Source organism: Panthera leo, chromosome B3 (assembly GCF_018350215.1).
Source record: "Panthera leo isolate Ple1 chromosome B3, P.leo_Ple1_pat1.1, whole genome shotgun sequence".
NCBI lineage: Eukaryota > Metazoa > Chordata > Mammalia > Carnivora > Felidae > Panthera > Panthera leo.
Genome location: NC_056684.1, coordinates 93144219 through 93159105, shown reverse-complemented (window position 1 = coordinate 93159105; position 14887 = coordinate 93144219). Strand labels below are relative to the sequence as shown.

Sequence of the window (14887 nt, the reverse complement as noted above, 5' to 3'; positions counted from 1 at the left end):
TTGATTCAGGGACTTTGAATCTACTATTCTCTCTGCCTGATATGATCATCCCCCAGAAATACACAAGGCTTACAACCTCACTTCCATCAGGTAATGACTCAAACATCACCCTAGAGATAGGCTTTCTCTAACACTCTATATAAAACAGCACTCCTCCACGACTATTTCCTTACCTGCCTTACTTCTCCCCACTATTATATATTGTTTTACTGTCTGCTTGCCTTCTATTGCCCCAGATTGACTTTTCTTTTTCATATAATACCTTATTCTTAACATTCCCACCATGTCCCTTGTCCCACCCTCCCAAAACTTCTCAAAATCTTCTTTTTTACATTTATTATCCAGGGTAATTAAAAGCCCATCTTCCCCATAAAGTCAGAGTTTTAGCTCTTTCAGTAACTTTGTCTTGCCTTGAAGCTACTAAACATGACTTACTATTCCATGACTTGAAATGTTCAACTACAACTTCTTCTAATTTCTTTAACTTTGGATGACTATAGACAAAATTTTTATCTTTATCTCCTGTAAAACAAAAACCAAAAAATCATTCTATATTTTCTATATTCAATTAATGTATTTTAATTATCCTTTTCAAAATAGATTTGTTAAATCTTACTTTTTTTCTGTTCATTTAAATACTAAGTAGCATCTGGGTAGCACATAAGCCCTACTATAAAATAAACTTTGAATTTTTATTATAATTTCATTCTGAAAGAGAATCCAGATGAAATCAGAAGCAAAGTAGATGGGAAAAATAGGTTTTGAATTAAGCTTTAAATCAGTTTTTGGTAGTTCAAAGAATTTTCACTAACAGTAACAACTACTAGCATCTATTTAAAGTTTATAACCTTGAATATATACTTATCCTAACTTAAAGAATAAAATCTTTAAGCATTTAACAGATCCGTTGCCACAGAAATAAAAGTGATTATAGATAATTTGGATCAATGAAGTCTAATTTCAAAATTAATCTGATAAAGAAATAATATAAAGTTTTAAAAGAAAAACCAGACCTTTTTGGATAGTAGAAGAGCCACTTGCTGAAGTACCACGTGTATGTGCAAACATGCACTCTAGATGATTATAGAGTTTCATGAAGTCTTCATTTCGGCTAAGTTCATTTTTTGCCCGAGTCATTCCTTCAGAAATTAAGTAAAGATTTTCCAAATTAACAAATAAGTTAATCAAATTTATTATTCATTAAAAAGAAATTAGGGGCGCCTGGGTGGCTCAGTCAGTTGAGCATCAAACTCTTAATTTCGGCTCATGTCATGATCTCATGGTTCGTGAGTTCAAGCCCCACATCGGGCTCGACACTGAAGGTGCAGAGCCTGCTTAGGATTCTCTCTCCCTCTCTCTCTGCCTCTCCCCAGCCCCTCTCTCTGAAAATAAATAAATACAGCTTTAAAAAATAATAAAATAAAAATTAAAAGAAATTAAACTTTAGCAATGAATACAAATTTTTCTAATTTAAACATAAAAACCAGCAACTGTTTTCAGTTCCACAGTCACATATGTATTAAATGGCTTGCTTTTTACTACCAATTTATCAAAAACAAAAAAACAGTCATTTGTTACATAACTATTACATTGCTTTTTGTTTGTTTTGTTTTGTTAAATAATCTCTACGCCCAAAGTAGGGTTCGAATTCAATATGCATTCAAGAGCTGCATATTCTACTGAGTCAGCCAGGCACCCCTATTTTATTGCTTTTTAAAATAAAGCATTTTGGATGCACCTAGGTGGCTCAGTGGGTTAAGCATCCAACTCCCGACTTCAGCTCAGGTCATGACCTCACAGTTTGTGAGATTGAGACCCATATTGAGCTCTGCACTGAGCATGAAGCCTGCTTGGGATTCTCTCTCTCCTCTCTTCTGTCCCTCCCCTGCTCATACTCCCTCTCTCTCAAATAAATAAATAAACATTTTAAATAAATAAATAAAGCATTTAAAAATTTTTTTTTAATTTTATTTTTGAGAGAGACAGAGCGTGAGTGGGAGAGGGGCAGAGAGAGCGGGAGACACAGAATCCAAAGCAGGCTCCAGGCTGTCAGCACAGAGCCCAATGTGGGGCTCGAACTCACGAGATGGGAGATCATGACCTGAGCTAAAGTCAGATGCTCAACCAACTGAGCTACCCAGGCACCCCTAAAATAAAGCATTTTTAAGTAACCCAAGTGTTCAATATATCTTTAACCAAAATAATAACATGTCATTATTCCTTTAAATAATTTAATATAATTTACCTTTAGTTCCATCCATAATTCCACAAAGAAAGAAATATAATGATCTCATTCCCATTTGCTGCAATAATTCATAACCATGATATAAACTAATACAAATAGCAAACTCTCCCTCGATAACGCCTTGTTGTATTCCCTAGAAAAACAAGCACAGACCAAATTTAACCAAAGGAAGAAATAAAGATACATGTTCTGTGTAGAATTTACTGCTCTATTGAAGGTCTACCTATAGAATATCATAGGACCTTGCTTTGGAAAGGGGCCAGTGTATTTCCCATATAAAATCTGTGCCTTTATTTTTTTTAATTCAATACGAAACTTACACTTTAAAGAGAATAAGTGAAGGAGAGAAATATGTATCATATACTGTTTCTCATTATAGGTAAATTATTAGCAGTATGTATATTCATTTGTTCTTTCAAAACTATTTAACATATCAAGCATGGAGATAGATATTTGGGATATAATGGAAAATAAGTCACATATTGGCCTGTCCTCATAAATGTTACTGGCACCAGAACAGAATTTAATCAGACAGTTTAACACTAATATTTCACACCACACATACATACCATAGTAACATGTGACACTGTCTTAGCACCAGACACTGTTCTAAGCACATCACTTACACAAACTCACTTAATCTCAACACCTGGGAGGTAGGTACTATGGTTATGCCCATTTTATAGATGAGGAAACTGTAGAGCCAGTATTTGAATCCACAAACTCTGGCTCAGGGTACTTGTGCTTTTAACCACTACTCTCAAGGAAAAGTGAAATACGTATTCCTTTAATGAGAACATACAGCAGGTGTAACTATGTAATAAGGTAAGAGAGACCACTGAAAATAGATTTTTATTATTTTCCTTTATTCAAGATAACTATTATTCTGGACCTTACATTCCTAGTAGCATTTAAGATCAATAAATAGCAATAGCCATTTTAAATGTTCACAGCATAGTGATAAATGCCCTAAAATGGCACCCCAATTACCTGAAAGGGTAAAACCCTGTCTCTACAAAATATAAACTCTCATTAGTGAGATCCAAGTTCAACAGGTTCAGATTTAGTACTTAAAATTTAAATGAACCTTTAACTCCTAGCAGAAATTTAAACACATCCTATTAAAGTTTAGTATAATATAATGTAATTTTACAGAAAAGTTTCCCTTAGTGGTTCCCCCAGATACTATGAGATAAAAATCAGTATTTCTCGGTTTAATATTTAAAACCATTCTTGTGTGCACACAACCTAGACTATCATATCTGACTTCCTCGATCTTTTACCTCAGCCACAATGGCTAGTTCACTGACTCCTTCATACCATCATTCAATGCCTCTGTTCTTTTGCACATGCATTACCTCTCAGTTCAAAGAATGACTCAGTGCCTTTTTGTACTTGTGAGCATCTCTTCTAACTTTGGACCTAGCTTGATGGGTATGTTCCTATCCATCTAATTTTTTCCTAAGAAGATTAGAAATAAGAAACTTACTATGATGCTCTAGGTGAAAAGTTAGTTAGAATCTACCCTCTCATAGCACTTTGATTTTGCAACACAGAAATGAACTAAAATACCAAGTCTTTATTAAAAGTTAGAAGATAAAATTAACTTAATTCAAAGCATTAAGGTGCATTCTTGCTAGATTTTTTCATGCTTTTATGAACTACATAAATCATATCTGAATTCTTGATGAGCTAATATATACCAAGAAAACAACCATTATTTACATTTTATCATAGCACTAAAACTTAATCTCTTCAAAATTAATTTAAAAATACCTACCACAATATTTGGAGATGGGTTTTTCCTAAACTGATCTCTTGCCAAAATTAACTGGTATTTTGTTAGATTAGGGATATCCCTTCTCATCAAAACATTCCTCTGAATCAAAGAACTGGCAAATGCTTCCAAAACCTGCAAATTTCAATGAAATTTAGTTTAAGCTTAATTTAAAGTCCTTTTTCAAGGGGCGCCTGGGTGGCTCAGTTAGTTAAGCGTCTGACTTCAGCTCAGGTCATGAGCTCACGGGTGGGTTCGAGCCCCACATCAGGCTCTGTGCTGACAGCTTGGAGCTTGCTTTGGATTCTGTGTCTCCCATTCTCTCTGCTCCTCCCCTGCTCATGTGCTCTGTCTCTCTCAGAAATAAACATTAAAAAAATAAAGTCTTTTCTCAAATATAATCATTTCCTCACACATTAAAATAGAAGTCATATATTAAATGAAGTTTGTCTTACGTTTTGAAGTAAACACAGCAAAATAACAAAACTTAAGAATACTTAACATTTATCCCCAGAAAACATCCATATGAAAGTCAGCATAACCAATTACTAGATCCAACTATAATTTAAGAACATATATGTTGGGGTGCCTAGGTGGCTCAGTCGGTTGAGTGTCCGACTTCAGCTCAGGTCACGATGTCACAGTCTGTGAGTTCAAGCCCCATGTCAGGCTCTGTGCTGACAGCTCAGAACCTGGAGCCTGCTTCAGATTCTGTGTTTCCCTCTCTCTCTGCCCCTCTCTTGCTTTCTCCTTCTCTCAAAAATAAACATTAAAAAAATTTTTTTTAAATAACAAGACATACATGTTTATCTGTGTATTTCTTAAGTCCCTTTCCTCCCCAACCCACACACACTATAATCTAAGCACAATTAATGGAGGACTTTTAATTTCTCACTGATGCATCTCAATATGAAGAACAAAGTCTGGCATATAGGTAAATATTTGCAGTCTGGCTGACTAAATCAAAATGCCTTGAGTACATTCAATGTGATTCGTTGATTCATTCTTTCAAGAAATATTTATTAAGCACCTAGTATATGTCAAGCATTGTCCTAACGGCTGAGAATTTGTAGCTGAGACAAATGAAGTCACTACTTTCATAAAAACGTATATCCGATGAAGGGAAGCAAAGAACAAAGAGTGAACAAAGAGATAAATGTACAAGAACCTAAAACACAGTAATACTATAGTTTTTGAGGGAAAGGTAAACAAAGATAGTCTCTCTGAAGAGGTACTATTGGAACCGACATGTGAATGCTGACAGGTTTTGAGGAAAGAGCCAGAGGAAACAGCATTCGAAAGGTCCTGATGCAGGAATGAGTTTGATGGCAGAGGGAAGGAAAACAGAGACTTCCCGATGAAGACCTACTACAACAATACAGTTGTATAAAAGTTTAAACTTTTGCCTGATTCATATTTCCTAAAATAGGGCAATTTAGTAGAGTTTTATTTTTCCTCCCTTCCAGTTTTGCTGATCATAATACCTACAGAAGTACTCTAAAAATATCACTAAAATTAAATGCCTACTATATGTGTTTATAAAAATTATAATTTTTAGATCCTTATAAAAGCAATGATTTTAATCATGAGAAAATGTATTAGTATTAAGGAAGTGATTATTACATCAAAATAAAAAGCTTCCGGGAGCTCCTGGCTGGCTCAGTTGGTATAGCATGCAACTCTTGATCTCGGGGTAGTGAGTTCAAGCCACATGTTGGGTGAAGAGTTTACTTTAAAAAAATAAATTGGGACACATGGGTGGCTCAGTCAGTTAAACATCCGACTTTGGCTCAGGTCATGATCTCGCAGTTTCTGAGTTTGAGCCCCACGGTGGACTCTGTGCTGACAGCTCGGAGCCTGAAGCCTGCTTCAGATTGTGTGCCTCCTTCTCTCTCTGCCCCTCCCCCACTTGTGCTCTGTCTCTATCAAAAATAAATAAATGTAAAAAGAGTTAAATTAAAAAAAAATTAATAAATTAAATAAATAAATAAATAAATAGGCATTGCAAAGGAAACCATAGTCAATGATATAGTAACATCGCATGGTGACAGATGGTAGTTACAACTGTGATGAGCATAGCAAAACATATAAACTTGACAAATCACTATTTTGTACACCTGAAACTACTGCAACATTTCATGACAACTATATTTAAATAATTTTTTTTTTTTAATTAAAAAGGAGATGAGGGACACCTGAGTGGCTTAGTCAGTTAAGTGCTGGATTCTGAATTTTGGCTCAGGTCATGATCTCACAGTTGTTAGTTCGAATACCCTGCTTGGTTTTCTGTCTCTCTCTCTGATCTTCCCCATCCTCAAAAATAAATAAATATTTTTTTTTTAAGTTAAAATTTAAAAAAAGAGATGATTACTTGAAATTCTTTGCCGTATCTTAAATTAGTAATGCTTCAAATTTGTTACAATTTAAAAATATTAACCATAATCCTATAGAACTTTTCTTTAAAAAGACTTATTAAAGGTTAAATGATAAATGAATATTTTGGTTATCTATTTCTGCATTACAAAGTACTTCAAAACATAAGAAATTAAAACAACTGGGGCACATGAGTGGCTCAGTTGGTTAAGCGTCTGATTTTTGGTTTCAGCTCAAGTCATGACCTCACATTTCATGAGTTCAAGCCTTGTGTTGAGCTCTGTGCTGACAGTGTGGAGCCTGCTTGGGATTCTCTCTCTCCCTCTCTGTCTCTCCTCAGCTTATGTACATGCATGCTTTCTCTCAAAATAAATAAATTAAAAACTTAAACAAACTCAATTAAAAAAACATTTACTCACGATTCTAATTCTTCAGATAAGAATTCAAGCAGTAATGCTAAGTTAGTGGTCAGTTAAGCTTCCAACTCTTGATTTTGGCTCAGGTCATGATCTCACAGTTCATGGGATAGAGCCCCATGTCGGGCTCTATTCTGGTGGTGAGGAGCTTCCTTGGGATTCTCTCCCCCACCCCCCCGGCCCTCATCAAATAAATAAATAAAACTTAAAAAAAAATAAAAAAGAATTCACTAAGGGCTCAGGTCAAGACACCACAGTAACAATGAGCACATCTAACACACAGATCTTGGTTTGAAAATACCAATCTCCCATAAAAGGAACAAGAATTTCCTGGAGAAATGGTCCATTCCATGGCTGGGACACAAGAAAAACTTAATGAGAATGAAACATCTTGTGATGCCAGAAAGTTAAGCATTAAAAAAAACAAAAAGGCACAAGCCCAAAAACCACAAGGAGCTCTAAATGGCCAAAGCTGAAGCAATATGAGCAACAAAATTAATAATGACAGTATTAGATTGTAGTGCACAGAGAAAAATAAATACCTATTAGTCTATATTGATACAAAGAACTGAATTAGTAAATGAAGGAGAAGAAACAGGTCTTCATTATATAAGAATTCAAGTTGACAATATGAAAGAATTGAGGAAAAGGAGAAACCGTGATTATGCAAACAGAAATAACTGTAGCAGGCAAGAACCATTATTGCATGCTAAAATTGGAGGGCACAGGCAAAAACCTCTTTGATCTTGGCCACAGCAACTTCTTACTCAACATATCTCCGGAGGCAAGGGAAACAAAAGCAAAAATGAACTACTGGGACCTCATCAAAATAAAAAGCTTTTGCACAGCAAAGGAAACAATCAGCAAAACTAAAAGGCAAATGGAAGAATGGGAGAAGATATTTGCAAATGACATATCAGACAAAGGGTTAGTATCCAAAATCTATAAAGAAATTATCAAATTCAACATCCAAAAAACCAGTGAAGAATAATAATCCAGTGAAGAAATGGGCGAAAGACATGAATAGACACTTCTCCAAGGAAGACATCCAGATGGCCAACCGACACATGAAAAATGCTCAACATCACTCATCATCACGGAAATACAAATCAAAACCACAATGAGATACCACCTTACACCTGTCAGAATGGCTAACATTAACAACTCAGGCAACAACAGATGCTGGCAAGTATGCGGAGAAAGAGGATCTCTTTTGCATTGTTGGTGGCAATGCAAGCTGGTGCAGCCACTCTGGAAAACAGTATGGAGGTTCCTCAAAAACCTAAAAATAGAACTACCCTATGACTTAGCAAATGCACTACTAGGCATTCATCCACGGGATACAAGTGTGCTGTTTCAAAGGGACACATGCACCCCCATGTTTATAGCAGCACTATCAACAACAGCCAAAGTATGGAAAGAACCCAAATGCCCCATCAATGGATGAATGGATAAAGAAGATGTGGTATATATATATACAATGGAGTATTACTCGGCAATCAAAAAGAATGAAATCTTGCCATTTGCAACTACGTGGATGGAACTAGAGGGTATTATGCTAAGTGAAATCAGTCAGAGAAAGACAAAAATCATATGACTTCACTCATATGAGGATTTTTAAGAGACATAACAGATGAACATAAGGGAAGGGAAACAAAAATAATATAAAAACAGAGAGGGGGACAAAACAGAAGAGAAGCATAAATATGGAGAACAAAGTGAGAGTTGCTAGAGGGGTTGTGGGAGGGGGTATGGGCTAAATGGGTAAGGGACATTAAGGAATCTACTCCTGAAATCACTGTTTCACTATATGCTAACTAATTTGGATGCAAATATTAAAAAATAAAAAAAAAAATTATATAAATAAAATAAAATAGGCCAAAGTATGTTGAGAAATAGGACTTTCAAGTAGTCTCACAGTATCTCCCCAATGGAAATCTCTATACTATTTGTGCATATTTCCTGAAAATCTAAAACTACTGTAAAATAAAATGTCAAAAGTCAAAAATTCTGTCAGGGCACTGCAGGGACAGCTAATCTCTGCTCTTTGATGTCTAGAGCCTCAAATAGCTGGAGGTTAAGGGTTAACATACCTCGACTGGGGCCATATGTCTATGCCTTCGATTCTAGCTATCTACTGTTTCCTCATTTCTCCTGAACATGGCTTAGCTGAGTTGCATCATGGCTTACTTAGGGTTTATCACATTCTGCTGGTGAAAGTGAGTCACAGAGACAGTCTAGATTGGAGGGAAAAGAAAATGCATCTTCTCTCTCCATGGGAGGAGTGTGAAAAATCTGCAGGCATCTTTAATCCATAACAATGAAGATATGAAAACAAAATGTTCTCTTAGCATGACACTAATTATGAACTATAGAAAAAGAATGTGTTACCTCAAATTTTTCCCATTGGATGTGATGACTGTCTAAGCAATTTCTCAATCACTGTAATACTGACAATTGGCCCAGATAATTCTTTGTGGTTGGAGGTCTATCCTGTTCATTACAGATGAATTAAGCAGCATTCTTAGTCTCTACATATTGGGTTCTACTAGCAACTGTACTCTACCCTTTCCAGTTATGACAACCAAAACTGTGTCAAGACTGCCAAATGTTACCAGGTGGGCAAAACTGCCTCCAGTTGAGAATCATTGCTGTATAAGAGACCCAGGAAGAAAATACTGAAAATATATTTTCTTATAAAGAAGCTTCTGGGGGCGCCTGGGTGGCTCAGTCGGTTAAGCGGCCGACTTCGGCTCAGGTCATGATCTCGCGGTCCGTGAGTTCGAACCCCGCGTCGGGCTCTGTGCTGACAGCTCAGAGCCTGGAGCCTGTTTCAGATTCTGTGTCTCCCTCTCTCTGACCCTCCCCCGTTCATGCTCTGTCTCTCTCTGTCTCAAAAATAAATAAACGTTAAAAAAAATAAATAAATAAAATAAAGAAGCTTCTGTTTACATCTGGACATGTATTCTAAGTGTGTTCACTACATGAAAATTCAGTGAGCTATACACTTAGGTTTTCTATGCTCTGCTATTTATACGCATGTGTGTGTGTTTTAATAGGTGTATTTTAAAAAATAAGGTTGGGGGCGCCTGGGTGGCTCAGTCAGTTGAGCGTCCGACTTCGGCTCAGGTCATGATCTCACAGCTCGTGAGTTCGAGCCCCGCGTCGGGCACTGTGCTGACAGCTCAGAGCCTGGAGCCTGCTTCTGCTTCTGTGTCTCCCTCTCTCTCTGCCCCTAACCCACTCACATTGTCTCTGTCTCTCTCAAAAATAAATAAACAATTAAAAAAAAAAATTTTTAAATAAATAAAAAATAAAAAATAAGGTTGTTATTGGCTTGTAGAAATGGTCCATCATTTTATATTTCCTCTTTAACTAATAGTAACTAACAAAACAGGGTACTCATTCCAAAAATATTAATTTCAAAGAATATTTCAAATACTAATGATATAAAATGATATAAATATGTAATATGCTCACACCAGATTCTACAAAATAAAATACATTATCAGTTCATTCATCAAAACCCTGAATTGTGATACAAATGTCTTACCTGGATATATGCCTTTTGGATGGCTACAAGTTCTTCACCAAGGGGAACAACTAGCTTTTCAACTCGTCTTTCATGAGAGTACGGCAAAATATCTGGAGAATCTTCAGAACGAAGTTCTATCTGCCCAATTCGTAGGTTAGTAATAACCTGTTGAACAGCCTACACAAAATCAAGTATGATTATAATTATATTACATGTTAAATTTTTAGTTTAGGCTACCAACAAAAATAAAATAGTGGTAAAATTCATATTAAACCTTTTTTAAACTATAATAGTGGTACAATAGGAGGATAAGGCTTTGAAACATCTTTCATGCAGCCTTTCCAGCCAAGCATCTAAAAAATAAGAATATTAGTAAACATCCAATAAGTTCCTCAAACATATTTTGCACCTTTCAACGGGAGTGATATATTCCTTCATCTACATCTTATGAAGACTCAGACAAAACAGAAGCTTTAGATTAGCAAATAAATCACCAAAACATTATGTAACATAGTCAATTTTAGAGCCAGAACTACAACCCAGATTTCCTTGTTTTCTGGCAAACACTTTTGTCCAATGGTGTGTGTGTGTGTGTGTGTGTGTGTGTGTGTGTGTAGAACAGAGAAGTCTTGTTATTGTTAAATGACACAAACATATCTTAGAAGTACTTTACAAATTGACTTGTTAAGAAATTGAGGAGATAGGGTATATGCTACACTAAATTAATTATTGATAAATTAGAATATTTTCCAGTATATATAATGTGAATATATTTCTGGACATACTGTACTTCTAAATTTTCTTCACTGAAAGCTTATACAAAAGTTGAATTGTAATTTCAGGGAACTGGAGCAAAAACATAAATTCAAATACTGACAGTGTGATCAAAGTTGAAAGAAAGGGGCACCTGTGTGCCTCAGTCGGTTAAGAGAATCTTGATTTCAGCTCAGGTCATGATCTCACAGTTAGTGAGATCGAGCCCTAGCACAGCACAGAGCCTGCCTAGGATTCTCTCTCCCCCTTTCCCTGCCCCTCCCCTGGTAGTGCTCACGCACGCACACTCTCTATCTCCATCTCAAAATAAATAACATTTTTTTTTTAAGTTCAAAGAAACTTAAAGACTCCACCGAAAAACTTAGAATAAATGAATTCAATAAAGTTGCAGGATACAAAATTATTATACAGAAATCTGTTGCATTTCTATAGACTAGTAACAAAGAAGTAGAGAGAGAAATGAAGAAAATCAATTTACAACCGCACCCAAAAGAATAAAATACCTAGAAATAAATGTAACCAAAGAGGTGAAAGACCTATTGCAGCATTATTTACAATAGCCAAGATATGAAAGCAACCCAATTGTACCTCAATAAATATGTGAGATACCTCACATACATGTGATATATATATACACATATATATATAGTGTGTATGTTACACTCACACACATACACACTGATTATGCAGCCATAAAAAATGAAATCATGCCATTTGTGACAACATAGATGGACATGGATATGCTAAGTGAAATAAGTCAGAGAAAAACAAATGCCATATTATTTCACTTATATGTGGAATCTAAAAATCAAAACAAACAAACAAGACTCTTAAATATAGAAAATGAACTGGTGGTTGCCAGAGAAGAGGTGGGTGGAGGAATAGGCAAAATAAGTGAAGTACAAACTTCCAGTCATAAAATAAGTTACAGAGATGACAAGCACAGCATAGAGAATATAGTCAATAATACTGTAATAATGTTATACAGTGACAAATTGTGACTTTAATTATTGTGGTGAGCACTGAGTAATGTATAGAATTGTCAAGTCACTAATGTGGGACACCTGAAACTAACATAACATGTCAACTATACCTCATTGATAATTTTTTTTTAAAATAGAATTGAAAGAAAGAATAAATGAACCAATGTGGGGGTGGGGGGCAGGGGGTAGAATCTGAAAGTGTCTAGAAATTAAGAGCTTTATTTTTATTTTAATGTTTATTTATTCTTGAGACAGAGCAAGAGAGACAGTGGGAGACAGAAGATCTGAAGTGGACTCCAAGCTGATAGCAGAGAGTTTGATGCGGAGCTCGAATTCACGAACCATGAGATCATGACCTGAGCCAAAGTCAGATGCTTTACTGACTGAGCCACCTGGGCGTCCCAAGAGCTTTTTTTTTTAAAGCTAGAAAAGCCTCATAAGTTTTCAAAAAAACAAACAAAATATAATTGCATGTATATATTAGTTTTTAAGTAAGGTCTACCCCCAATGTGGGCCTTGAGCTTACAATCCTGAGATCATGAGTCATACGCATTACTGACTGAGCCAGCCAGGTGCCCCAAACTAAATATAATTTCAAATTATATTTATATAAATGTATTATATAAATTTATATAATATCAATTTAACAAATCATATAAAATCAATTTAACAAATTTATATATTATCAAATTATATAAATAGAATTTCAAATAAAAAATACTCTAGAACAAGAATCATATCTTAATCATCTTTGTATTCGCAACATGTGGTACAATACATAATATAGTACACTACAGTTACTGAGGGTCCACATAATCTGCAGTAGAATTATGACCATTTTATAAAACTGAGTAAGACATTAATATTTTAACATTTATTCATTTTTGAGAGTGAGAGAGACAGAGCATGAGCAGGGGAGGGGCAGAGAGAGAGAAGGAGACACAGAATCCGAAGCAGGCTCCAGGCTCTCAGCTGTCAGCACAGAGCCCAATGCGGGGCTCAAACTCATGGACCGCGAGATCGTGACCTGAGCCGAAGTCGGACACTCAACCGACTGAGCCACCCAGGTGCCCCAAGACATTAATATTTTTAATCATTCAATAAATATTTGAATGATTCCCACAGGCCAGGCATTGGGTTGATAATACAGCTATGACCAAGATAGACATAATCTCTATAATCATATAGCTACTATTTTCACGGGGGAAAAAGACAACAAATAAATGAATAAGTAAAAGAATGACATATTATGATTAAGAACAAACACACACACACACAAGAGGAAATCACAACATAGGGAGAGCTAACTTTTGATAGCTTAGAGTGAAACTTTTTGAAGTGTAACATTTCAGCAAAGACTTGAAAGATGACAAAAACCATCAAGCATGGGGGCACCTGGGTGGCTCAGTCAGTTAAGAGTCCAACTTCAGCTCAGGTCATGATTTCTCAGTTCATGAGTTCAAGCCCTGCATCAGGTTCTCTTCTCTGCTGTCAGCAGAGAGCCTGCTTCAGATCCTCTGTTTCCCTCTCTCTGCCCTTCCCCCTGCCCCGCCCCCGCCCCCACCGGTTCTCTTTTTCTTTCCCAAAATAAATAAATAAACTTAAAAAATAATAAAAAATAAATAAAAACCATCAAGCATGTTTAAAGAGATTGGGGTAAGATCAGAGACAGTACAGAAATTTCTGAAAAAATATCAAGGCTATGAACAGAAGAAAAAAGTCTTACAACTTGAAAGGATTGAAACTTATCATAGAAAGTCTTCAAAACTCAATACAGTAGACCATTCAGAGCTACTAAATTAGAGTGTCATGAGATGGGGTTCAAACTCTGCACTTTTATTCTCCTTTAATAAAGGAAACCAGAGCTCCCTGGAGAAATGATTGATTCCATGGCTGGGACATGAAAAATATTAAATGAGCATAAAATATCCTGTGATGCAAGATGGAAAGTGTTCACAAGGAAAAAAAAAAGTGCATGTCCAAAAGAACATAGGTGCCATCTTAAAAGAGCTCCCAATGGCCAAAGATGGAATAATCTGAACAAAAAATTAATAATGATAACACTGGAATGCAGCCCATAGATAAAAATAAATATCTATTAGTCCATATTGATACAAAGAATTGAATAAATTGGAGAGAAGAAATAGCTTTTCACTAAAATAAATATCTATTAGTCCATATTGATACAAAGAATTGAATAAATTGGAGAGAAGAAATAGCTTTTCACTACAAAAGAATTCACATTAACAAATGTAAAAGAAATGAGAGACAGGAAACAATGATTAGGAAAATACCACAGAAATTGCTATTGCAAGCAAGAACCATCATTGGAAAACAGAGAGGATAACAGTAATTCTAAAATGCAGAAACTGGGAAGACATCACTTTAACCAAGTCAAAATTAACAGCAACAGCCGTAAGACAAATCAACATCATGTATTCTCTGATACCATGCCCTAAGAAAGGTACGGTATCACTTCTGGAGTATTCTTGCCAAAAAGGCATAACCTCACTCCAGTGTTTTCATTAGAAAACATCAGACACACCCAAACTGAGGAATATTCTACAAAATAACTGGCAGCTACTTTTTTTTTTTTTTAATGTTTAGGTCTTTTTTTTTTTTTTTTTTTTTTTTTTTAGAGAGAGCATGCAAGTGGGGAAGAGGGGGAGAAAGGGAAAGAAAGAAAGAGAGAGACAGAGAGAGAGAGAATCCCAAACAGACTCAATGCTTAGTATGGAGCCCTACGAGGGGTTTGATCCCATGAACCATGAGATTATGACCTAA

The 14887-nt window shown here is 35.7% G+C and overlaps 1 protein-coding gene across 4 annotated transcripts in view; it reads right to left on the bottom strand.

Moving 5' to 3' along the window:
• The window catches only part of FANCM (FA complementation group M), a 70226-nt gene that overhangs the window by 50201 nt on the left and 5138 nt on the right, over positions 1 to 14887 (bottom strand). For 2 of the 4 annotated variants that reach the window (XM_042943065.1, XM_042943064.1), the window contains exons 4-8: positions 10365 to 10523; positions 4026 to 4157; positions 2246 to 2378; positions 1014 to 1139; positions 436 to 522 (exon numbers count right to left, since the gene is read on the bottom strand). In XM_042943065.1, the coding sequence (XP_042798999.1) occupies positions 436 to 522; positions 1014 to 1139; positions 2246 to 2378; positions 4026 to 4157; positions 10365 to 10523 (637 nt within the window). The remainder of the gene's footprint in view (positions 1 to 435; positions 523 to 1013; positions 1140 to 2245; positions 2379 to 4025; positions 4158 to 10364; positions 10524 to 14887) is intronic. The other 2 variants (XM_042943066.1, XM_042943067.1) reach the window with 2 other exon arrangements.